This window comes from Netta rufina, assembly GCF_964035555.1.
Source record: "Netta rufina genome assembly, chromosome: 11".
Lineage (NCBI taxonomy): Eukaryota > Metazoa > Chordata > Aves > Anseriformes > Anatidae > Netta > Netta rufina.
In genome coordinates, this window is record NC_140134.1 from 21,288,903 (window position 1) to 21,314,222 (window position 25,320).

The 25,320-nt window shown below is 52.5% G+C and overlaps 3 protein-coding genes across 3 annotated transcripts; 1 reads left to right on the top strand and 2 right to left on the bottom strand.

Annotated features, from left to right (window-relative positions):
- Positions 1-709: 709 nt before the first annotated feature.
- CALML4 (calmodulin like 4) lies at positions 710-4,181 on the bottom strand (the record flags this gene model as incomplete). The annotated part of the gene is made up of 5 exons (XM_084293551.1): positions 710-807; positions 2,528-2,716; positions 2,948-3,088; positions 3,921-3,951; positions 4,053-4,181. 5 exons carry the CDS (start codon positions 4,179-4,181, stop codon positions 710-712), a joined length of 588 nt encoding a protein of 195 aa, XP_084149677.1.
- An 829-nt stretch (positions 4,182-5,010) lies between these two features.
- On the bottom strand, positions 5,011-12,881 carry CLN6 (CLN6 transmembrane ER protein). Its single transcript, XM_084293112.1, has 7 exons — positions 12,729-12,881; positions 11,193-11,307; positions 10,463-10,561; positions 7,840-8,028; positions 7,673-7,728; positions 6,407-6,529; positions 5,011-5,393 (listed from the first exon to the last, which is right to left on the bottom strand). Exons 1-7 carry the CDS (start codon positions 12,809-12,811, stop codon positions 5,105-5,107), a joined length of 954 nt encoding a protein of 317 aa, XP_084149238.1. The 5' UTR covers positions 12,812-12,881; the 3' UTR covers positions 5,011-5,104.
- A 3,071-nt stretch (positions 12,882-15,952) lies between these two features.
- Positions 15,953-22,343, top strand: FEM1B (fem-1 homolog B). The gene is made up of 2 exons (XM_084293104.1): positions 15,953-16,567; positions 19,299-22,343. The coding sequence occupies exons 1-2, from the start codon at positions 16,320-16,322 to the stop codon at positions 20,932-20,934; spliced, it is 1,884 nt and encodes a 627-aa protein (XP_084149230.1). The 5' UTR covers positions 15,953-16,319; the 3' UTR covers positions 20,935-22,343.
- The last annotated feature ends 2,977 nt before the right edge of the window (positions 22,344-25,320 follow it).

Consider the following 25,320-nt stretch of genomic DNA (forward strand, 5'->3'; position numbering starts at 1 on the left):
GCTGATCAATCCCTGGAACATCTGAGCTTTTATTTTGTCTGCAGATGAACAGATTTGTTAATCAGCTGTTCTGGTTAATAGAGAAGTATTAAGCACGGTGCTGGATCATTTCTAATTTAGCTATTGATGCATCTTGGAAACAAATCATCCTGAATGAACTCCTTGTTTCATAAGCTAATTGTATTCACTCAAAGCGAGCCAGGGTCTTGCTCCCTTGCCCTGCTACGAAGCACCAAAGCTCTGGAGCAGCTCCCGTGGGCAGGAGGCTGCAGCCTGCGGGCGGACTCGGGGTGCCCAGAGGCTCTGCACCAAGGTAGGTGAGGTTTTGGCCAAGTGTCGAGATGAACGGGGCATAGTGGGGACAGTTACAGGGAAACGGTGTCCCTGCTGTTAGCTGGAACCTGCTCCTGTTCTAGGGAATCCCAAGCTGTATGGCACACCATGGACGTAAGTGCACTTGTTGAAATAAGAGTTGTTTTTTTTTAAGCACGACACGTTTGACACAAGGAAATGTTACATCCCGTTTATTTAAATATCAGCTCACACTTCGCAGCAGAGCTTCTCTGGAAATGGGGTGGGAAGCTGTGTAAGTGCAGTCGCAAGGCAGAATGGGGATCCTTAAAGGCAAATGCTGATTCCTGAGTCCAAGCAGTAAGGAGGAAAAACTGAAAAAAGTTTCAGGTCCTGCCCTTATCAAATCTCCTGAATTTCAGTAGTCGACTGTAGGAATACAAATGGCGTGGGCAAATTCTTCATATCTTATTGTTCCATTTGGTCCAATCTTAGCCTCTTTTAGCAGGTCATCAACTGAAAGAAAGCACAAAAGAAAATACAAAGATCAGATTTGGTACATATAATGGATGTTTCAATATTCAAAATAAGAGGTTTTCAAAGTGAGTTTCCAGGATCACTCGCAGGTGCCAGCCAGTTTTAAGCTCAAATTGATTTTGATTTGATCTTGGTGTCAGTGTCTAACTTTTTAATAAAAATTTGGAGCAGACATTTTCTCTGAGTTCCTGTGAAGTGTGGTGCTGGTAATGAAGCTCTTGCTGGGTCACACCAGCTGAAGATCGGTTCCTGAGGCTTCCCCATGGAAAAGATCCACAGATTGAATCCAAATCAGCGTATAACCACTCTTGGTAGGTTGGGTTGTTGGGTTTGAGTAACAAAATTATTCCTATTCAGTTTAGCTGAACTAAGTGCTTATATAGATTACATGCCCGGCTTTAAGTAGATTTGTGTGCCACCTCTAATATCAGCTTTGTGTTTGAAAGCAAAGCATCCCCCTCTTGGCTGTGGCTCCAGCTGAAACCCATTCCTGGAGAAGCGGTAACTGCGGTCACCGCCTGGCAGCAGCGATGCTCCTCGGGCTGGCGTTGGGAATGCCTCGGGGGTGATGTCAGTTATTGGACTTAAAACGTTCCTTTCTGCAACAACTAAACCACTAAGAGGTATTTTCCCATGAAATAGTAAAACGTCAGTAAAATAAGAAGCACATGAGGAATTATGCATAGAAAATACTTGCAGGCAGGTATCGGTGTATGGATAAAGGGATATGGGACCAGCAAGGCGCTCCGGGGAGCTGCAGACACGGAAGGTAAGGAATGATCCCTTGCTTCCAGATCTAATCCTCTCAAAGAGAATATTCTGATGGAAATCGAATGCTTCTAACGGCATAAATTCGGAAATAATTATTCCCAGAACACTGAGAAATAACACAGAAGAAAAACGTGTCGGTTCTCATTTGGTACGAGTACATTAGAGGAAAACGAAGCGCGAGCTTTTCTGGAAGCCCTGTAAATGAAGGTATGTGCCAGTAGTTACTGAACAGCCGCAGATGCTAATGAAATTGAGTCTGCTCTGGCATCAAATATTTATGGCAGCTTAGCAAGCTGGAGTTCAGCGTGTCAAGCCAAAGGGGGAATTTCTTGTTGAGAAGAAGCATCGCTTGCTTCGTGGGATCTATGGTGCTGCGTTAGGAGCTGGCGGATGGGCTGCACATTTACTCCCAGAGTAATGGGAAATCCCCCCCGCGCCTCCCGAAGCTTCTCTGTGTAATAGTGGTTCTTGCTGGGATGCCTTTAATTAGGGTTAATGCCTCCGTGTCTTCACTGTTTGTTCAGCTCTCATAATAGCTCCGAAAGTGTTTTCAGATGTAAATAGCTGCATAAACTATTATTCCAGTTAAACAATTGAGGAAAACGCTCAACGTTGTGCCTTGCTGGCACATCACCCGTAAGGCTGGCTCAGCTGATGGGTGCACCAGGATGGACAAACCTTGTCCTGATGAAATCCAAATCTCCTTTACCATCAGGAAGGCCCTCAAGGAGCCTGACGGGGGCTGCACAACCCCAGAACCTTGGTAAAACTGCGGTAAAATGCCCCCCTTGCCTGCCTCAAACCGCTAGTAGGGGTTTCTGGTGCCCCAATTTTGGCACAGGGGAGCAGCTTTCAGACAGGCAGGACTATTTTTCTCAGCTCAGGAGCACACACTACGTCTCTGCTACATCTCTGTCTGGTGAAATACCTTCTTCCTCAGAGAGCTTTTCTCCCAAGTTTGTCAGCTTGGCCCTCAGCTCCGAGACGGTGATGACCCCTCTCTTCTGCCTGTCTATCATGGACAAGGCCGTGAGGATTTCCTTCTCGGGCTCCTCCTGCTTCGTTTGCCTGTACATTATGTTCAGGAAAGTGGAGAAATCCAGTTCAGCATTTCGCTCTGGGGGGGGGGGGGGGGAAGAAAAAAGAAAAAAGAGCAGATTCTTTACGAGGGGCTCAGTGCTGCAGTCCCCACCCAGCCCTAACACCCTCCTCTGTCCTCCCCCCAAAAAAAACAACCAACCAAACAAAAACCCCTGCCAGGACCAGATAGTTTAACTTCAATGTGCTCATCATTTTTTTTTTTTCTGGCCGTAGCCCAGCTTGATTCCCTCGGCTGCCCTGGACTCACCGATTTTGTGCAGGTGAAGGTGCCTCTGCACCTCCCCTGGCGTGGGGCTGGCTCCCAGGCACCGCATCACGGCCATCAGGTCGCTGGCTTTGATCTTGCCTTTCTGTTTCTTGTCGTACAGGGAGAAGCATTCCTTGAACTCTAATTAAAAACCAAAACTCGCCGTTATGCCATGTAAGGTTACCTCGAGCTGCAGCCCTGCTCCTGCTGCCTGCGGGGCGGCGTTGGTCGGGTTCCAGCGGGGATATTGTGTCTGCCTCCGGTGTCTCCTTTCACAGAGATACAGGATGGGAAGGTTGAAGGGAGGGGGGAAAGGACCCAGAATATACTGCCAAGGGTAATTAAAAGTCCAGGCTGACAACTAACTGAGCTGATTAGGGTCCTTCGGTCTAATGAGGGAAGTCTGAAAGCGGAGGCTGGTCTGCAGCCGAGTTCAGGACCATTAGGAAGCGTTTTTCTCCCCGTTCCTGGGGGCAGGAGGGGAGCTGGAGGCAGGGATCGGTCCCTGCCGGTGCTGCCCTGCAGGTGGACAGCTGGACCTTCAAATGCCAGGTGAAGGAAGGGGTAATGCAAAGCACAGTGGGGTTTGCAGAGGAGCTGGGAGAACCCAAAACCCCAAAACCAGCCTCTTCCACACCCCCCCATCACCCCCATCCTCGGTGCCTGTGTGGGGGCCGGGTGCCCATGGGGGCTGTGGCCCCGGCTGCCCCCTCCCATGCTGCTGAGCCGCAGCTTAACAGCTTTGCAGTAATACTTGCAGTAATACTCTTACTCCAGCTCTCTTCCGTGTTTCTCGTAGCAAACCCTTCCTGCTCGAGGCAGGGGCCCCCTTCCCACAGCCAGTCCCCATTTCTCGCCCCGAGCCCCCGCTGCCCCGGACTGGCAGCGAGGGTTTGTCCCCTCACCCCTCTTTGCTCTGATCAGAGGTGAAATGATTGTAGGTGAAAAAAAAAAAATACAAAAAAGTACTTACCATTAATTTGATCCTGTGACAGAAATTTTGCCTGCAGCGAGAAAAAAGGGAGAGAACAGCACCACAACTTTAAAATCTGGAAGGGGGGGGCGCAGGGGGGTGCGGTTTGTATCAGCCCAAGCCCTCGCTCACCATTATTTTGGGTCTTTCCGTGCGTTTCAGGCTGTGGGGACGGGCGGCTGCTGCCTTCGGTGTCAGAAGGGCTAAAGTCCGCCAGCCCTGGGTGGCGAGGCAGGGCTGTAATAAATACCCCGCTGCCATGGCTACCGGGCCTGATCCCTGCCCGGCCGCATCCCGCAGGGCCCCGAGCTCTTACACAGGGCCGGGAGAGGAGGATTTGAGCCCAGATGCCGAAGCAGAGGGGGGTCTGCAGGAGCTGGTTGGGTTTAAAACCTTTTTTTTGGGGGGAGGCAGCAGCCTCTGGCTTGTGGGGCCTAGCCCGGGTAGCTGCGCTGTGTCTTATGGCCCCTTGTGGTGCCAGGCTTCTGGCACTCGGTTGACATGCAGGGTATTAAAAAGCAAGGATTATGTATAAAAATGCTGAGCAGAACTCACTGTTTTGTCCGAAAAGAATAAAAACTGAGCCACCAGCTCAGCTGGGTGCTGCTGTGCCCTGCTGGATCCACCGGCAGCCCCTAAATAATGCCTTCAATGAGCGCTGCCCCTAAATAATGCCTTCAATGAGCGCTGCAGCACGGCCGTATCCTTCCCAGCCTGCTACACCCCAAGGCACCGGGTCCTTGAGTCCTTGGGATGAAGATTCTCCCCTCAGGGAACAACTGCTTCAAGTACGGCAAGTCACTCGGCTTTTATCAAACGTTTTTATTCAGTCTGTTTTGCTATTAACTTTATTTTTTAACCACGTGGGTTCTGTCACACCGGGGTTTGGTACAGACTTTGTGGACATAAACCATGACAGGGATTCAGCTGGGGTTGGAGGAGCTCAGCTCCATCACCTGAGTATTGAGCGGGTACAGAAAATAATGCTACCGGGGGGGGCGTAGGGGACCTGCAGGATCAGCCCTTTGTGCTTGGGGGCTCGTACGAAACCTCCCCTCCTTAGCTGGGTCTGGGTAACACAGGACATGCCTTGCGCCTACGTCAGTCAAGGAATTTATTTGAAATGCCTCTACATTAGAAAAACTATTTTTTTTTTCCTTTGAATCACTCAGAAATATCAAAACTTATAAACTTTCCTTTCCTGCGTGGAGGTTGTTCATGTGCAGGGTGTAAAAAGCCCATGGCTCAGGAATATAGATCACGCCAGGGTACTTCTTCCTGAGGATTTTGTCATTCCACAGCCAAATCACCCAGACAGCAATGAGGACCAGCGTTATGATGAACGAGTAGAAGAGGAAAAGCCCATTGCTGTCCAGGACGAGTCCTTTGCGTTTCTGGTGCATCACCAAAGCCATCATGGCGAAGAAAGTGAAGATGTAGAGGATGAAGATCTGCCCCTCTGTCACGAGATACCTGCAAAGCAAAAGGAGCCGTCAGTGCTCTTCGTGGGGAGCTGGGCTCTGCAGCCAGGTGAGCCGAGCTGTGCTGCTGCCTTGGGCAGCCCTAAAATTCACGTTTTCCACGAGTAGTTGTCCAGGCTGTTTGTAGTTGACAGTAAGAGCTCCTAGCAGTAAGTATCCTACATATTTTTCCTTTATTAAAGCAGGAATTGGGGGAGAGGCAGCAAACTCATCGGGAGCGGAAGAAACCAGATGTTTGGGATGACAGCTCCTGGGAGAGCCCATGTGGGTGGAGGGGCAGGTGGGGTTAGCAAACGGGTGCCTCCTTGCAGAGACCTTGCTGAGGAGCTGCTGGGCTGCCAGGAGGAAGGAGAGGAACTGCACTCAATGCGTCTTAAATCACCAGCACACAAATTGCAGAGACTCACGCTGATGTATTTAAAGGAAGTGCAGTGGGGTAACTGGGAACTGACCAAATCATCCTGATGATTTTGACTATCAATAATTAATTTACTGTATAAGAACAGGCTCAGCAGGGGGGGCAAAGCCACAAGCAAGAGAGAGCATCATCTCTGAAGATGAATGGGAAGTTGTTTGGCTGCCATCAGGGAAACAGTTTGGGAAGATGAGGCTACTGAAAATGAGAAATAAATAAGACCTCTCTCAAAAGGCTATTTGGACCCGCAGGGCAAGCCAAGGAGGCAGCGTAACAGCATCAGGCAGGCAGCCTGGGCTCTACGTAAAATCTCTTTACCACTGGTGAGAGCATCCCTGTTACCACAAATGGCCTGAGACCAGGTGGATGTGCTGTGGGCACCAGGAGATCACCCCAAAATCTGTGCTGAAGCTCTCCCAGCTGGTAAAGGCTACACAGGCTGCCCATTGAAATGAGATTTGATTTTTCCAGGCTTGCATAGGAGGAGCTACAGCAACTTCTGCTCTGGGAGAGCTCCTGCTGCACCCTGCAGAGCCTCCTGTGCTGCTCCCTTCATCCCGCACCTCTCCGAGACGACAGAAGCCACTTACCAGTAATAAAGGCTGCTCGGCCCCATCAGCAGCAAGGCAGCCACCGGCATCCTGCTCTCATCTTCAACAGGAGTGAAGCAGCCGGTGAAATATATGAACAGGATCAGAAAGAAAGGGATGTACCTGCGAGCAGAGACAGAGCTCCCGTGGGTGGTGTGACCCCACAAAGCGGCACCGCGGTGCGCCGAGCCCTGGTTTACCTCCCCTCCTGTGCCATGGTGGCTGCAAAGGTGCAACCAGCGTCACAGCTGCTGAAAACAGCCTGGTGTGGGGCTGCTGAAGGTAACAAGACTTGTGGGGCCCTCATGGGAAAGGCCAGAATTTGCTGTTTAGCTCAAGTGCTCAGCCCAACACTTGTGGTTGTTGCCCTCGTGGGCTCAGAAGGCTGCGTGAGGGCAGTGGGGTGAGCTGTGATGTGCCAAAAGCTGAACGGCAGGCAAGCAGGATGCGGACCAGGATCTGAACAAGCTAGAAGTTTTGTTTTTAATTTTGGGATTTGCTTCGTGCTGCCTGAGGAACAGCAAAGCAACCTGAAAAGGGCAGAGATCTCCCTGTCCCCTGCCTGGGATGTGTAAGGATAACCAGCAGCGGATAAAGGGCAGAGCTCTGGGGCTGCAGAGGTTTGAGCACGGGGTGTGCTTGCACTGGGGGTGAGGCAGCACGCAGTCACACAGAACCAGGCACACGGTGCTTGTAGGATCAGCCTGGGGCAGCACTGCTGCTGTGGTGGTGAAATCTGTCCCTGAATTACCACGGGAGCAGCGTGGCCAAGCAGCCTCTGCCACTGCAGACACAAGGGCGCCTGCCCTCTGGCCGCAGGGTCACCAAATGGCTGCGTGGTGGAGGAGGAGAACAAGCACAGGGCCAGTGAGACAGGGCAAAATCAGGCTGTTTCAGCTGGTCTCCAGCAGAGCAAAACCCTCAACAAGTCTTCAGCGGCCTCAGCCTGGCACTGTAGCTGGCCTGGGAAAGGTGGCTGAGGGAAGAGAAGAGCAGGGCTGCTCCTGCTGCTCCCCACAGCTGTCAAACAAGCTGCACATCCTCGAAATATCAGTGAGAATGACAGGGGCAGAAAAAAAAAACCTAGCAGGAATGGGCAATTTTCCAAGGGAGAGAGCCACTGTAATTACACTAGCTGTGAGAATATTATTCCTAGCCGGCTCTCATGAGCTGTGCTTTATTTTTTACGTATTAACCTACAAAGAGCCCTGGCCTGCCTTTCCTTGCATTGTGCTGGGGCTACCAGATAGGCTGGAAATTGCTTACCACATCGAGTGACCTAAATATTCATCGTAGTAGTACAGCAGCTCAAAGGAATCAATCTGCAATGCAACGAAACAGATTTAAAAGGGCAAAAAGGGAACAGAGCACCGCGAAACGAGAACAAGCAATTAATACTTGTTTTAAGTGCTTGTCTAAAACGTCCTCTTTACCAGTGTCTCCGGCTTCAGGTTCTTGATGATGGGGTTCTCCCTTACAGACAGATGGTGCTGGTAGCCGCTGAAAATCAGGCGATGGTTTACGGAGTCCCCAACCAGGTGGATGCTTGCGCCCATGACGAACATGATGATGCTGACGTACACCATGGAGCGTGGCAAGGTCTTAGGGGAGCGCTCGATGAGCTGAAAGTGCAGAGATGGTGAACAGTCAGGAGGCACGAGCAGAGAGGGGCGAGGCCGTGACAAACTCTGCCCTCTCCCACTTTTACAAGGGCTTGGAAACGTCACCTTGAGACCTGCGGAGATGTTTCGCTGCCATAGCAGAGGTGAGCTGCTGCCCACAGCTGCCAGCACCCTGCCTGGATGTGTCCACCCCAGGCAGATCAGTGTGACCGACCCCAAGGGAATGCGCTTCCCTGACCACAGCTGCTTTCCCTACAAAACATCTCAGACGTGTTTCTACCAGCCTGGGTGGTTTTCAGTTTCCACTACGCACTCCTCTTCCTTTTTGCAACAAACAAACCACATTTTTGGCCTTGCTGAAGCTTTCTGCAAAGCAGCACCCTCACCTGAGCCAAGGCTTCGGCTGCAGCAGTGTCCCGGCACTTCTACTGCAGCACTCAAAGCAGCTCAGCCACCAGATGTGATCAAACCATGATTAATTAGAAACAAAAAGGCAGCTGCTTTCTAGAGCTCCTTGCCTCTTTGGAAGCCTCCCTGTGCCCTCCAGTGGCGAGCAGAACCTCCAGCAGCACTCCCACGGCGCTCAGCACGGACACTTGTTCCTTTGTACCTCTGCTGGATCGCTTTCAGAGGCCTCTTGGTGAGTTGGTGGTGTTTTTTTTTTTCTTTTCCTTCCTAATGGAATTGGACTCAACCCTCCCTGTGTGTTTGGCTCTAAAGAAGAGGCTTCAACCAATCTGCTACGTAAGAAAACTCTGCCTGCTGACACACCGGGGCTGTGGGTGAGGCAGCCCTGGGAATACCAGCGGTGGATTTAATGATGAGCTCTCCCTGTCCCATCTTGTGGTCTGCCCGGGTCTGGGTGGAGGCAGGCACGTGAGGCTGACGTGGAGCCCGGGGAGCCTGCGGCGAGATCTTGCAAGCCCGGTTGGGGAAGAGAAACAGGGGTGGCTTAACCCGCACGGAGCTCCCTGCTCAGCTTGCAGAGCAGGGAAGGTCTCCAAATACATCGCTAAGGTGCTTCAGCCTCTGGGACCCAGCCCCTCTCCAAGCATCTGCTGGAGGATCCTTTGCCTCCCCGTGCTGCCAAAGCAGCTTTGCAGCCCTTCGTCTGCATAAACAGGGAAAAGCTCCTTATTTGTAATTAATTTTGAGGCTTAGCTTTCCCTTTCTCTGTAACTGCTGCGTGAACGTCAGAGGATTCAGGGAGAGGGGAGGAGAACAAAAGGCTCGGGGAAGCTCTCCTCTGATGGAAAGAGAAGGCTGGAGGTGTCCTTCAGGGGGACAGCAGGTAACAGAAATGCACCAAAGGCAGCAGGTTTTAACCTGACAGAGTACTGAGCCTGCAGAAATCAGCTGTGTCAGGCTCGGACAGGTCTGACCAAGTTTCATAGCATTAGGTTCCCCCAGAGGACCAGGTGCTAAATATTTCTTTCCGGCCACAGTGGTGTTTAAAACCTCCCAGGCAGACTCAGGAGAGAGAGAGAGAAGCATTTACATCTTGGGACATAATTTACTTTCCAGCTAATGAAGGTTAAAATACATTTATAATTGCTTTCTCCTATCTTCTGGCTGCTAAGTATTTAATATGAAAAGATTTCTAATGATACTGGAGTCTAACCTCATAAACGGTCTGCACGATCCGGTGGCTGGCAGATGAAGCTAGATAAAATCAAGCTAAAGATATGATTCTGATGTCAAAGAGCAAGTGTAATTAAGCACTGAGCAATTTAGAAAATCTACTACAGCTCCAGCTGTCTGGGAAGGTTTTTAAGTTGTGGGCACACGTCATCACAGACACACGTTAGGTCAGCCAAGGTGAAGGGCTCTGAATTCTCCTGAATCTGGAGTTTCCGAGCCAAGTGCCTTGCTTTGTGTATTCAGGGAGCAGGAGTAATGAGCAAAAGGCTTTCTGCTGGGCTTGAATTTCTACAGCCTTCTCCTCGAATCTGTGCTGCTGTCAAAGGCAGGAGGCTGAGCTGCCAGGGGAACGTGCAGAACCCAGTCTGAGCAGGTTTGTTCCAGCCCGTAAAACACAGGCAGAGCAGCCAGCCTGGTCTCCTACTGCTTCGTCGCCAACAAACTGCACAAAAGTAAGAGACTGTGTGATTTGTCTCATCTATTGCCTATGGCTGGCTACTGGACAATTGTTAAAAATGTTTTTTCCAGCATGCAGAGAGGTGGGGAGATGGTCTGTGAGCTGTATGAAGGTGGGTACTGCTTCAGTCCTTAACAGCTGGCATCATAAATTCTTTCTGGAGTAGAAAACCTCGAGTATACAGTAGGACCAATCACTAGCAGGAGTGTGTGAGTAACTTCTCCTTTGTTCAGTAAGTTCCTAAGAAATTCTTAGCCTTTACAAAGCAGTGGTACTTGCCCTGCTTTTACAACTAGTGATATTTTAAAAAGTTACCACCAAAGCCTTGAGGTTTACCTTTAGCAGAAGAAAGGGTGTGATAACGTTGTAAGCCATGTGAAAATAATCTCCAGCACTCGGTTTGTTTAGAGGAAACCACTCCAAAGGCAGGATTATCTGAGGAGAGGGGAAAAAGGCACATCAGGACATCCCCGTGACCCAGCTCCCAGTTACCGTGCTTGGCTTTCGAAGCACCTGCAGCCCTGTAACCAGCTCCAGGACAGGGAAGGAGAAGATCTTTGCTCTGGACTTAAACCCCTCACTCCTGCAGCGCTGCCAAAAGCTGAGGCTGTGACATTGTGTGGCCCAGGGAGTGAGAAAGCAGCGGGGAATCCGACAGCAGCGGATCTCTGCTAAGGTGCTGTCATGTTCAGGTATCAGCAGGAAAAAGCAACCTCACGTTACTGAGGGCAAAGACCACTTTTGTCCTGCCATGCACCAGCTGGACAGCAGCAGCCCCAGGCTCAGGATGTCCAGGTACAGGGAAGAGCAGCAGAAACCTCTCCAGGTAATATTTATGTCATGAAAATGTGAATTTGTGGGACAGGCGCTGCAGAACTGCGTTATCCAGATACCTTCCCTGTGCCTGGAACCCCACACCAACACCTCGTGGTGGTCCTCGTTTCAAGGACAGCTCCTCCAGGGTTGTCCCCTGGGTGCAGAAATCAGCTCACCCCTCTGCAGGGGAAGTTCTGGGCCACCCCAAATGAGCGCGAGGCCAGCAAAGCAGCGAGCCTGCTGTGCTCACCATAGCAATGGGACGGCCGAAGTCCAGCACCCAGTTCTGCAGCGTGAAGTAGAACCAGAGATCGAGGTGAAACTGGGAGGTCTTGAAGTTGTCCTCATTCTTGCCAGCTCCATGCCTGGAGGGGGACAAAAGTCACAGTGTCAGCCCAGCACCACCGCTTTCTGGATGGGGATCGCTCCAGTTTTGCACCACTACGATTATTTCTCCCTCTCCTCAAGATTTTTGTCAAGAGTGAGTGTTTTGGGTGAGCTGTTTGGGTGTATCAGAGCCCTGCTGGCTCTGTGCAGCAGCACTGCCGCCGCCTGCTGCGGACGTGCAGCAGATAAGGGATGGGGAAACAGCCCAAATACCTGGGGTCATGCAACAGGTCCCTGAGGAGGCAGGGAGCAGGCTCCAGGTCTGCGTCCCCACCCAAAACCTGCGCTGTCCTGGCAGATGGTCGGAGATCTGTGGCACATTTACGAAGTTGAGGCTCCAAAGAGAGGAGGAGACAAAGCAGCACGAGTAAAAGCTGTCGCATCCCAGTAAGAAGGCTCTCCCCAGCTGAGCAGGGAGCATAAAGGCAGGATGAGAAGCTTAAGTGCTGAATTAAGTGCACCTATTTTTAACTTTTGCATGACAAAGCAAAATTAAACTCCCGGGGCACTTCTGCCAAACGCTTAAAAAAGTATCCGTGCCCGCTGGTGCTGGGGCCCGGGGATGCTCAGGATGCGCTGTCACCTTCATCCTCCTCTCTGGAGATCCTTCTGTCCTCTACCTCTGCAGAGCAGGGGCTGCTCCAAGCCCAAGGAAGTTTTTCCATCGAGCAGCCCTCCGGCTCCCTCGTCTCTTCCCTGGTGCTGAGAGCGGAGGGGGAGCAGGCAGCCAGGAGCTGTGCTACGAGAGCATGGGGTCTGCAGCGAGGGGTGGGCAGGGTGGTGGCGTCCCGTAAAATTTGGGATGTCCTGGGTGAGCCAGGACGGCCCCAGGGAGCTGGCGAGAAGCTGTCAAAGCCTTGAGAAGTTGGGGTTCCCTCTGCAAGCCGTGGCTGAGCCTGCACGAGGCTGGAGACCCCATTGATGTGGGACCCCCTGGGGCACCGCAGCATCTCGGGGAAGGCGGTGGGACCCGGGACAAGGTGGGGGGATCCAGGACAAGGTGGGGGGATCCAGGATAAGGTGGGGGGACCCGGGATAAGAGCCCAGGTAGCCCAGGATGAGCTGGGATGGGGGGGCTGGATGGGGCTGGGGTATCAGAGGGGAGCCCATAATGATCCCAGAGAGGTGCAGGGGGGAGATGGGGTCCCCTAACCCGGCTTGGGGTGCAGGGGGGAGATGCCTGAAGCTGGGGGGACCCCAACCCGGGTGTGGGGTCAGGATAACACTGGGGTGTCCTGGGGGTGCTTGGGGGGGGTTCAGGATCCCCCAGAGGCTGCTGGATGGGGTTGGGGCACGCTGCGGGGGGATGCTGCTGGGGTGCGGGGCTCCGGCGTCCCTAAAACAGCCCCGGTCCCATCCCCGCCCCTCTCCCCGTCCCCCCCCGGTCCCCGCCGCTCACCTGCCGGGGTAGAGCGGCCCGGGGGGCTGCGGGGAGCCCGGGGCAGCCGCCGGGAACGGCCTCCGCCTCGCCGAGCCCTGCATGAGCCCGGGGAGCCCGGCCCGGCCCGGCCCGGCCCGGCTCGGCTCGGAGCGGCTCCGCCCGGGCCCCGCCTCGGCGCCGGGGGCGGGCGGCGGCTGCGCGGCCTTGGGAGGTGGGGGGGGGGGGACACAAAAGGGGGGCCTTTAGGGGCTTCGTTACCGCTCCTGGAATCGATTTGGAGGGTCGATATTTTATTTTTCACTATTTTATTTTCATTTCTTATTTTTTTTCATCAATTGGATTTTTATTCTCTTTAGGCCTCCTCTCGTCGTTTTATTATTTTTGGTGCCATTTATTTATTTATTTATTTATTTATTATTTGGAGGATCAATATTTCATTTTTCACCATTTTATTTTCATTTCTTATTTTTTTCATTAATAGTATTTTTATTCTCTTTAGTCCTCTTCTCATCATTTTATTATTTTTGGTGCCATTCCTTTATTTATTCCTTTATTCCTTTATTCCTTTATTCCTTTATTCCTTTATTCCTTTATTTATTTATTTATTTATTTATTATTCTATTCCCGTATTTTTATCGTTTTTATTAATGCTGTTACTGTAAGCACCAAGCACACGCACACTGACACTTGTCCCGTGTTTGCACGCAGTGCTGCTCCAAAGGATCAGCGCCGGGGCTGAAATCCCTGCGGTTCAGCCCCAAAACGTGGAGCAGCCCGGCTGCGCATCACCGTGTGGGCCCAGTGCCACCCTGCTGCCTCTTCCTCCTTGGCAACCTCGTGCTGGGGCTGGGCGGTGCGGAGGAAAAGCCCCGAGTGCTGTTATTTCCTGGATCTGAGCACAATAATTCGCAACGCTCCCATGGTGTTTGCCCCAGCTTTCACCCACACCCTGCAGACTGCAGGGACCCACGGCACCCGGGGCTGGATGGGCGCAGAAAGGAGCTGCCGTGGTGTTGGAGAGGAGCCGTGAGCCCAGCTTTTCGGAGGGGCAGTGCTCAGGGAATCGGCCGGGCCCACGGCCTTCCCCTCGGCGGTCTGTCCCTCTGTTCCACAGGGAAAAGCCGGGCAGCTTACTCGCTTTCCCCGTCCAAAGCACACTCAGATAATCTTTGCTATTTTTAAAGTAGAGGAAGGGGAGAAGCACAATGTTTAACTCTTTCAGGGCTCCTCAGATAAAGAAACAAGAACTACTGGCATTGAAGTACCTCCGTGTGCTCAGAGTACCTCCATAGACTCACACACCCTCAGGATCAGCCCCTTGCTGGCTGCACTGCAGTAATTCCACTGAAACACTTGTGTTTTTGTTTCTTTGTTGGTGTAAATCTGCGTAGATGAGAGGGTAATTGCAGAATAATAACTTCAGATGGTGCCACACTGACAAACTGTGGTCCTGAGTGCAGCCAGCTTGGAGTGAGGGGATTCCTGCTGAAGGCGATGAGGCTGCAGGACACGAGGGATGGTGGCAGTGCTCCACCACAGGCACCTTCTTGTACACTTGGGCAGCCGTGGCTTTGGTTGGTTAAAAAAAAAAAGCCTGCGAAGTGGAGGAGATCATTGATGTAATGGAGACAGGCTCCGCTGACACTGAGCGTGAACCCTGCTTGTCGGGCTGCAGCTCGGGGGCGCGTGTGCCTGTCAGGAGCTGATCCCCGTTGACTGAACACCGCGGCGCTGACCGCCTCCAGCCCGGCATCGCCCCCAATCTCCTCAGCGCTCGTTTTGGCGATGTGCGGCCTGACCAGTGCTGCCATGCATAATGCAGGGGGCCCAGCTGCCTCGCGACTTTCCACCGGGCTCTGGTTGCACGGCGTTAAATTAACTATTCATACGGCCGACACCGTATCCCCTTCAGCACAATGGCTCGCGGCAGGTGGCGGCGCAGGCTGGGGGTCGCCTATCGCTTTACTCGACGTGCCCTCGGCAGCACCTTGGGGTGCTGCTGGTGGTGGGGGATGCTGGGGGGTCCTGGTACAGTGGTGGAGAGCCCCGTTTTGGTGGTTGGGGCTGCCTTGGGGTCGCCTGTTGCTTTACTTGACGTGCCCTCAGCAGCACCTTGGGGTGCGGTGGGTGGTAGGGACTGCTAGGGGGTCCCACTACAGTGGTGGAGAGCCCCAGTTTGGTGGTGGGGGCTGCCTGGGGGTCCTGGTTTGGTGGTGGGGGCTGCCAGGGGGTCCCAGTACAGTGGTGGAGAGCCCCAATTTGGTGGTGGGGGCTGCCTGGGGGTCCCAGTACAGTGGTGGGGGCTGCCAGGGGGACTTGGCTTGGTGGTGGGGGCTACGGGGGTCCCGGTTTGGTGGAGGGGAGCCCCAGTTCGGTGGTGGGGGCTGCCTGAGGGTCCCGGTTTGGTGGTGGGGGCTGCTTGGGGGTCCTGGTTTGGTGGTGGGGGCTACTGGGGGGTCCTGGTTTGGTGGTGGGGAGCCCCACTTTGGTGGTGGGGGCTGCCTGAGGGTCCTGGTTTGGTGGTGGGGACTGCCAGGGGGTCCCAGTACAGTGGTGGGGAGCCCCAATTTGGTGGTGGAGGCTGCCTGGGGGTCCCAGTTTGGTGGTGGGGGCTGCCAGGGGGTCTTGGCTTGGTAGGGGGGGCTACGGGGGTCCCGGTTTGGTGGTGGGGGCTACTGGGGGGTCCTGGTTTGGTGGTGGGGAGCCCCACTTTGGTGGTGGGGGCTGCCTGAGGGTCCTGGTTTGGTGGTGGGGGCTGCTTGGGGGTCCTGGTTTGGTGGTGGGAGCTTCTGGGGGGTCTTGGCTTGGTGGCCACGACGTGCTGAGGGGAATGGCGGGGGCACACCACTGATGGGCTGCACAGCAAGGACTTGGATCTGGGGATGAGGCTCTGAGGCCGGGCACAGGCAGCCCACAGGCGGGTGGGTAAAAACTGCTGCCCTTTTCTGTAAAAATAAACACACAAAATAATAATAATAATAATAAATAAATTCAGCCTGAACCCAACTGCAAACAAATCCAACCCAAACCCAATCCCAGGCCTGAGGAGGGCAGGAGGAGCCCCGCAGAGGCTGGGCATGGACCCGGGGGACGGGAGGCACAACCCCAACCCCCCCCCCAAGCCCTTGCAGCCCCCGGAACTCCCGTTCGCTGCCTCCCGTTGCCGGCAGGGACCGCGGAAAACCCGTGCCCGCCGCGGCCCTTCCGCTTTCCCCCTTCCGGAGTCGGCGGCGGGGGCGGAGCGGCCGCGGACGCCCGGTGCCCGCCGCGCTCCCGGCGCTGCCCCCCGGTGCCCCCCCCACCCCCTTCCCATATCCCGGGGGTCGCGGGTTCGAATCCCCCCGGGAGCAGCAGCAGCAGAGGCAGAGGCGGAGGCGGGGGCCGCGGGTTCGAATCCCGGCGGGGACATCGGCCCACGGGGATGGGCCTGGGGTGAGGCGGCGGGCGGCGGGTGCGGGCCCCGCCGGGCTCCCGGCCCTCAGCGTGGGGCTGGCCGGGCCGCATGTGCCCCGAGGCGGCACGGAGCCGCAGCCCGAGCCGGGAGCCGGGGTGGTGGCGGCTGAGGAGGCGAAGAAGGAGAAGGAGGAGGAGGAGGAGAAGGAGGCGGCGATGGAGGGGCTGGCAGGGTACGTCTACAAGGCAGCGAGCGAGGGCAGGGTGCTGACCTTGGCCGCCCTGCTGCTGAACCGCTCCGAGAGCGACATCAAGTACCTGCTGGGCTACGTCAGCCAGCACGGCGGGCAGCGCTCCACGCCGCTCATCATCGCCGCCCGCAACGGCCACGCCAAGGTGGTGAGGCTGCTCCTCGAGCACTACCGCGTGCAGACCCAGCAGACGGGCACGGTGCGCTTCGACGGGTAGGTGGAGGGGTTTTGGGGGGCGTCACGCCTCGCCCGGCCTCGTCCCTGAGCGTCGCGTGCCTTTGGGATGAGGCTGGGTGAGGAGATCTGGGGGCCGTGGGGGTGAGGCTGGTGGCCAAAAGGGTTTTTCTGTGACATCACGCGGTGTGGTGTGGTGTTGTGCGCCTCTGGAGGCACTAAGTGAGGGTCAGGGAAGGGCACGAGGTGAGGGGCGGTGATTCTTCATCGCCACCCGTCACTGTGGGGATAGGCAGGAGGGGAAGGTGGCAGCCAGGAGGGAAAAGTGGTGACCAGGAAGAAAAGGTGGCATCCAAGAGGGAAAAGTGGTGACCAGGAGGGACAGGTGGTGACCAGAAGGGAAAGGTGGTGACCAGGAGGCACACATGGCATTTTAGGGCAGGAGCTGCACAGGGAGCTGGGTACACTGGTACAAACCCCAAGCCCAGCTCTGGTGAACAGCGGTGGTGAAAGGAAAGAGAAACGAGCACTGCTCTGCCACAGACACTGCCGCCGAGCCCTCTGAATGGGTTGGTTTGGGGAGATGCAGCCAGGTCGTTGCAGAAAGCCTGGTTGTAAACACATCTTCGTCTCCTCACAGCATCACTGTGTACTTTTTGGCACATCACTAAGCGAGCACGGTCACTGTTCTGTCACATTTTTGGAGTAATGCTGCTCATCCTCCCATTAAATCTGCACAGAGTCGTGCTCACACCTCCCTGAGCTGTGCTGCCATGACCTTCCTTACCTCTCCTGTTTATAAAATCTCCCACAACGCTCACCAAGTAGTCGTCCCTACGTCATGCTTAAAAATACGGCTGACTAAGCCCGCAGGTACGTTGTTGGCCCTCTGAACAGCGTCAGGTTTTGCAGGTAGCTGACTGTGTGCAGCTCCCATCAGATACGGGGCGGGATCACACTGCCCCCCCTCCTGATATCTTTCATCTGGCTCCAGCTTTACGGGCTGTAGCTGTGTCTGCACAGCTCCGCCCAACGCAGGGAGAGACCGATTTGGTTCTTGCTTGCTGAATGAGGGGCAGGAACTGGCTTCCCTCTGGCTTTCTGTTCCCTCTTCCAGCCCTCTTTTCACAAGTGGCTGAGACTCCCTAGGGTTGTGCCTGCCCTGATGTCAGATAAGGGAAGGGCTTCTGTTGGCAGAGCAGGCAGGGAGAGCTGTTTCCCCCTCTGCTGCTGAATTTTTTTTTCATGCCTGCTGAGCATCGATGGGGTGGTGATCTGCTTGCCGGAGCCTCTGCCTGACAGAGACACAGCTTAAAGGAGGTGTTGTTTGGGATACAATGGGCACAGTGTGCCGTTACCTCTTCCCTGGCCTCAGTAGGAGTCACAGCCTGCTGAGAAGAAAGGCAGCACATGATCCCAGCTCATGCTTGGCATTATTTTCATTTTTGTGATAAGGTGGCACAGAAACCCCACTGGGTTGGGCTCCGGGCTTTCGACTTGTAACCGGACCTGCAGCACACCGATAAATTACCCTCTGTTCGCTAGCGAGCCTTAGATCCTGCCTTACTGCTTCAGCACAAAAGTACTTTAATGTGGTTATATTGGTGCAAAATAAGGCACTTCTTGCTGTGAACAAAGGTAGCCACGTTGGTTACGCAGACATCTCTGCCTGCCAGAGCTCTTAAACAGCCTCTCAAGTGTTGTCTGGAGGTGCTGGGCTTCCAGACGGCCAGGCAGCTGCTCCTGTGCAGCCACGCGAGGGCTTTGGAAAATGATAAAAATTGCAGCCCAGCTTCACGTTGAGTCGGTGTTCCCGTGATATTTTAATTTTGGAAAATGTGACTCTCTGGACATCAGGAAATCGGATATTTGTCCCTCCTCTGCGCCTTGGGATGTGCCTTGAATGTATATTAGCTGCACCGCCTGCTTCTGCGTTTAAGGGCTACTTCAAAGGGCTGGGGGGAATGGAAAGGCCATCAGCCTTATCTGTGTAGGTAACAGCGCTGCGATTGGGAATGAGACCAGCTCAGGAAGCCGTGAGGTTTTGCTGAAGTTAGCTGTCCCCACGTTCACCAGTGCCAGCGAGCTGTCTGCAAGGCCGTAATGTAAAACAGATCTGCGAGGCCGTCCAGCTTCGCAGAGCTTCTGCTTTTGTGAATTTTACTTTATTCCTCGAGTTCTGCTTTTTTAACCCGCTCACCGGCCTGTTTGCAGCGTGCTCCCTCACACCAAAAACCGTCGGCACAGCGGAAGGGGTGGCAATTGCAGAGACCCAGAGAAGTGATTTGAAATCCCCAGGGCCAGGCTTGCTGCCACAGCCGGCGTATTGCCCAGCTGTGCTGTTACCCGTGCCCGAGTTCGGAGTCTCTTTGTCAATAGCTGAATTTAAGCTTTATCCGTTCCTCGAACGTGCCAGCTTCTGGCACAGGGGATCAAAGGCGTGGTAATTTGCTGTAGGCTGGGGGCTGGAGCCCGCAGGTAGGATCTTCAAAGCAGCCCGGGAAGTACTAGTGCAAGCTGTGGCTAAATCCCTGGGCTGCTTTGAAGTTCAGCTCCCATCTCTCCTTCCTTGAGGAGGTCCCTGTGCTGGGTAAGGCTCCTGTTGGCTAATCCACCAAGTCCCCTCGCTTTTAGATTCAGGGTAGCTGTAAAATACCTCCTGGTGGCTGGGTGCCTGCCTGCGGCACAGCACTCGGCTCTTTTTTAGAGATCCCTCGCTCTTCTCAAAGCGCAGCCCTCTGACGGCTTCTTTCTGCCCTTCCCTTCTCAGCTTTGTCATCGATGGAGCGACAGCTCTGTGGTGCGCAGCGGGGGCCGGGCACTTCGAGGTGGTCAAGCTGCTGGTGAGCCACGGCGCCAACGTCAACCACACCACGGTGACCAACTCCACTCCCCTGAGGGCCGCGTGTTTCGACGGCAGGCTGGACATCGTCAAGTACCTGGTGGAGAACAACGCCAACATCAGCATCGCCAACAAGTACGACAACACCTGCCTCATGATCGCGGCCTACAAAGGCCACACGGACGTGGTGAGGTACCTGCTGGAGCAGCACGCGGACCCCAACGCCAAGGCCCACTGCGGCGCCACGGCTTTGCACTTCGCGGCCGAGGCCGGCCACCTGGAGATCGTCAGGGAGCTGGTCAAGTGGAAGGCGGCGATGATGGTCAACGGGCACGGCATGACCCCGCTGAAGGTGGCCGCCGAGAGCTGCAAGGCCGACGTGGTGGAGCTGCTGCTGGCCCACGCCGACTGCGACCGGAGGAGCCGGATCGAGGCGCTGGAGCTGCTGGGCGCCTCGTTTGCGAACGACAGGGAAAACTACGACATCATGAAGACCTACCACTACCTGTACCTGGCCATGCTGGAGAGGTACAGAGACAGCGAGAACATCATCGAGAAGGAGGTTCTTCCGCAAATCGAGGCCTACGGAAACAGGACTGAATGCAGAACTCCTCAGGAATTAGAGTTGATAAGGCAGGACAGAGATGCCCTTCACATGGAAGGCCTCATTGTGCGGGAGAGAATCCTGGGCTCGGACAATATCGATGTGTCTCACCCCATTATTTACCGGGGGGCTGTGTACGCAGACAACATGGAGTTTGAGCAGTGTATCAAGCTGTGGCTCCATGCCTTGCATCTGAGGCAAAAAGGCAACAGGAACACTCATAAGGACCTCCTGAGGTTTGCCCAAGTCTTTTCTCAGATGATTCACTTAAACGAGCCCGTTAAAGCCAAGGACATCGAGAGTGTCCTGAGGTGCAGCGTCTTGGAAATAGAGCAGGGCATGTCCCGGATCAAAACCACCCAGGACGCCGACATCCACACAGCCATGGACAACTACGAATGCAACATTTTTACCTTCCTCTACTTGGTCTGCATCTCCACCAAGACCCAGTGCAGCGAGGAGGATCAGTCGCGGATCAACAAGCAGATTTACAACCTGATTCATCTCGATCCCAGGACGCGGGACGGCTCCAGCTTGCTGCATCACGCCGTCAATTCCAGCACGCCCGTGGATGATTTCCACACGAATGACGTCTGCAGCTTTCCGAACGCGCTCGTCACAAAGCTCTTGCTGGATTGTGGTGCCGACGTGAACGCTGTGGACAACGAAGGAAACAGCCCGCTCCACATCATCGTCCAGTACCACCGGCCCATCAGCGACTTCTTGACATTGCATTCCATCATCATTAGCCTGGTGGAGGCTGGTGCTCACACAGACATGACGAATAAGCAGAAGAAAACCCCCCTGGATAAAAGTACAACGGGGGTGTCTGAAATACTCCTTAAAACTCAAATGAAGCTGAGTCTCAAGTGCCTGGCTGCCCGAGCAGTACGGATCTATAACATCAGCTACCAAAACCAGATCCCCAGAACTCTGGAAGAATTTGTCAAGTTTCACTAGGCCACATAAGATCTTTCATGGTGGTGCTATCCCATCACGACATCCGTTGCAGACCACAGAATATATGTGTGTACATGGAGTTGTGTTTCTCTCTTCTGTCACTTTGGTTCCTTTGGATTCAGTCTGCAGCCTCAGTTCTCATGCAGATCTCGGGGGGGAAAAAAAAAAAAAGCCACAAAATTTTCCTGTAGTCAAATCTGGTGTTGGAGGTTTTGGTCATTTCTTTTAATTAAAAAAAGTAATAACTGTTTTGTTATCTCTTGTTTTTATAAACAAAAGGAAAAGATTCCTGATATAACTGGTGCAGAATGTTTTGTTTCAAACACACGTCTCTGCTGAAGATTGCTTTAAGTAGTTATACACAAAGGCACTTCTGAAAGCCCTTGTCACGCTGCTGCTGAGGCAGTGGCTTTACAAATTTTAAAACTTCCTGAAGTGAGGTAGGATTAAAAAAAAAATGGAAATTACGTGGTAGTTAAAAATGAAGTCTCAACATACAGAGCAGTCCGCTGCTCTCATACCTCACCGTCTTTTTATGCCTTTCAGTTAATGCTGAAGATGTTGGTAACATCTGAGTTTTATTTTATTTTTTAAATTAAATTTTGAACAGCAGTTATCAACAGCTACAGAAGTAAGGAATGCTCTGTTAGGAAATACAGGTTTAAATTCAGCTGTGGTGTATTCATCTAATAAAAGTTGAAACATCAAGCTCTCCGCTTCCAATGCTACAGTAAATACGGAATAACTTTTGAAAAATGAACTTGCACATTGATCTAAATGAACCAGAACCATGGTTTCTTTTTACGTAGCTAAGTTGCTCATATATAAAGAACATGCATGGATACCTAGAAATTTTATAGGGTATTTGTGTTTGTGTGTGTCCCAACATTTCAAAATGCTTTTAACTTGTTTTTGTTGTTCCAATGATCAACACGCACCTTTTTTTTGACTCAAAGTATGTAAAAGTGCACTCTGGATTCCAAATGCTGTATCTTCCTAATGGAGTAGTCTGTCGCCAAAGAGAGTCTTCCTTTGGAGCGTGATACTGCTTGAAGCTGGTTTTTCCAACAAGCGTGGAGTCTGTGCCTCCCCGAATTGGACTGGAGAATTTTTCATGATTTTTACTCCTTTCATTATGAAAATCTCTATTAAAACTGATTTTTAAAAAATTGTCCTATCATAAGATCTTTTATGATAAGCAACTGATTGTATATTAAAACCGTTGCTTGAGAAAGTACTTCTCCTTGGTAGAAGTTGCAGATGCTCCAACAGTAAAATGTCACTTGTTTTGACAGGCTACTGAGAACTCTGTTTATTTTAAACGCAGCTTTTTAACTGTCAGAAGATGAAAGAATGTTCTGTAGTTTTTTTTTAAACTATCCGGGTAGAACTTTAAGGCAGGATTTGGGCACACGTTTCTATTTGTATTACAAATAAATAAACATTGAATGTGGAATTAGTCTGTAGCTCTAGTTTTTGCCTGGTGCCAAGAATAGTGTCGCGTAGACTGTGCGATGCTGTCAGCCTTGGCTGTCGTGTCTCCTGAATGGGAAGTGCTTTAGAAACACGCCGGCTTCCAAGCTGCAAACTTTATTCTGCTGGAAGCTGCCTCCTAAAGCGAAAGTGTGTCTGTCACTTACATCTCAGGTAGGTTGGAAGTTTCAAAGACACGACGACTTGCAGCTGAAGGTCAGGCAAAATGGCAAAGCCACGCTCAGCCACCTGGGGCCTTACAGCATAAGCAGGTGTTCCCAAACAGTTAGGAAGGGGTTCGTGTTCCTGCAGGGGGCTGCCCCAAATGTCCTCCCCAAGCTGAGATGCGTCAGGAAACCTGCAGTTTGTGTTTTGCTTTAATTTACCATGGTGATTTTTAGCCTGACAGGTGGAAATATAAAGCATATTTAACTCGCTGTGGCTCCTCGAGACACGGGGAGTGCTTTTATCTCCTGCTTGAGGACCGTGTCCGCTGCTGCTGAAGCTTTGCCCCTGCTCCTCGAGCACCTTGCGAGCAGGCACCAGCTGGTTCTTGGCAATGCTGCTGGTGGCTGGCTTGGTTAAAATGAACCAACACCTGAATCAGCATTTGTGTGCTACACAAAAAGTCTTCTGTTAACCCGTGCCACGTGCTTGGAAGCCAGCTTTGATGCCGTGCTCTGCCTTTCTGTGTTTGCACATGTATAATTGATAGCGTGCATACAGATAAAATGAGAGCCCGTGGTCCTTGAATGGATTTGACCTGGGAAAGGGGGTGGGAGGTGGGGAGAGGGCTGAAAGCTTTTAGGAACTGATGCTGCTCTCTGTGTAACAAAACAGTCTGGGTTGCTCTACTGGAAACCACCACGAGTTGCTGTGCTTGATTAAGACAGTATTTCCTTGCACTGTTTTTCTCAGGGGCTGTTTCTGACGTGGAATAATCTCGGTGTTGTGTTCTTGTGAAATAACTGTGTAAAACCGCTCCTGGAACAAGCACGCATGCTGAAATGTCAGTAGGTAACAGTAAGGTCGAGGAAGATGCTCCTCCCACAGCTCTGCTTTTTAATGAGAAAAAGAAAAAGTTACACCAAAAAATCTTGTGGACGGGCTGCTTCTTCCTCCCTTCCCGTAGCTTTGGTCTGATCCTTTCCTGCCTGGGCTGCGTTGCAGGATATTTTCAGAGGTTCTGCTTTGTTCGTGCCGTTCCTGGGATGATTTCAGTATGTGAAGACCTGAAGAGAGAGTGTGCTGTTACCAGGAACAGTGATAAAGCTTTTCAGGGGGTTGGAAAGCATGTTATGGGGAGGGGAAGAGCCTGAGTCCCTGTGCTAGGCAGGAGGCTGCGTGGCGTTAAAGATTTCGTGCACGCCTCAGGGTGCGGCACAGCCCGGCCCTGCTCCCCCAGCCTGGGACCTTCCCGTTCCTTGGTCTGGAAATCTCTTTTTTTGAGCATTAAAAGCTGAAAAAGTGCCCTTGCTGTCTTTGTGGGAGTTATTTAAAGCTCTTTATAAAGCTCTGTGTGAGACGCACAGGAAAAAGGAGCCGCGTGCTGTCTCCTCCGGCAGCGATGGCTGGGTGGGTGCCTCACTTTTAATTTTTTTCCCCAAAAGGAGAGCCCCAGGTTTTGGGGTCGGCAGGGTCTGTGCCTCAGCCCCAGTGCTGCGGGGACACCACATGGGGCCAGGCCTTCCCCACACCCGGCCCAAATTCTTGCTGAGGGAGGGAGGTGCAGGACCAGGCCCTGCCTCGGGCTGTGCCAGTTTGCAGAGCTAAGGAGGTTACTGAAGAGAAAGAGGTGACGTGTTTCTTTCCAGCGGGCTTAGCAGGGCTCATTTCATTTTATTATGCCTTCCCCAGGTGCCACGGGGTGGGGAAACACTTGGTGACCCAAGGTAACTGCATAGAGCAGCTTGTCTGCCATCCTGCGCTGCCTGAGGTGCGGTGACAGACCCCAGTGGTGCAAATGGGTGCACAAATTTTACCAAAATGCCTCATTTTGGGCCTGCATGGGGACTTTGTTCTCGCCACGGGCAGGCGGTGCCCAGTGAGGCCCAGGGGGCATTGGCTGCTGGGCAGGGGACAACGGGGGTGTAAATGTATGGATGTGTAAGGGGGGGTGCACACATACAGGTAGAGTCACAGGCACGTACAGACACACCTCTGTGTATACACATGTAGATGCACACATTACAGACCTATTTTTATATACACACACCCTATAGATGTATATATATGTATAGATACATATACATACATATATATACATATATACACATATATGCATACACATAAAAATACGTATATTTAGCTGCGTGTGCACACATACATTCAAATACACCCCCAAACACACACACAGGTGTATGTACATACACACAGGCATATATATATGCATATGTAGAGCTCTACAAACACATACTATATATACACACAGAGAAGTATATACATTATGTATGTACATATTTGTATAGACACATATAATATGTTAGTATACATACATGTATGTACACGCATATATTGTATTATAATATATAATAGTACATGTTTACATATACACATGTATTTATATCTATCTATATCTATCTGTATCTATATGAATATCTATAGCTGTATCTCCTGTAGCTATAGCTATCTATAGCTACATGTACTGCTATATCTAGATCTCTCTATTTTCCACAGCTTTCAGCTCCGGGCAGTCTTATTCACGGGGGAGGCTGTGTTCCGTATTGTAGATGATGTGGGTGTGTGTATCTATGTGTGTCTATCCCACAGCTTTATTTATATATATACATATATATGTATATAAAATACACTCAGACTTCAGATACACTCTCTCTCTCTCCCCCCCTTCACCCCTCAGTGATGCACATTCTCTCCTGTGATCAGGAGATCCCGAGGGGTGTCTGTGTATTTCTG

What these genes read in the sequence shown, in the direction of transcription:
- CLN6 (XM_084293112.1), bottom strand. Translation starts at nt 12,811, where the DNA reads ATGCAGGGCTCGGCGAGGCGGAGGCCGTTCCCGGCGGCTGCCCCGGGC. An exon ending in TCGGCCGTCCCATTGCTATG is followed by an intron (nt 10,562 to 11,192) that starts GTGAGCACAGCA and finishes CCCTCTCCTCAG; the next exon opens with ATAATCCTGCCTTTGGAGTG. An exon ending in ACCTGAAGCCGGAGACACTG is followed by an intron (nt 7,729 to 7,839) that starts GTAAAGAGGACG and finishes GTTGCATTGCAG; the next exon opens with ATTGATTCCTTTGAGCTGCT.
- FEM1B (XM_084293104.1), top strand. Translation starts at nt 16,320, where the DNA reads ATGGAGGGGCTGGCAGGGTACGTCTACAAGGCAGCGAGCGAGGGCAGG. An exon ending in GGCACGGTGCGCTTCGACGG is followed by an intron (nt 16,568 to 19,298) that starts GTAGGTGGAGGG and finishes TTCCCTTCTCAG; the next exon opens with CTTTGTCATCGATGGAGCGA.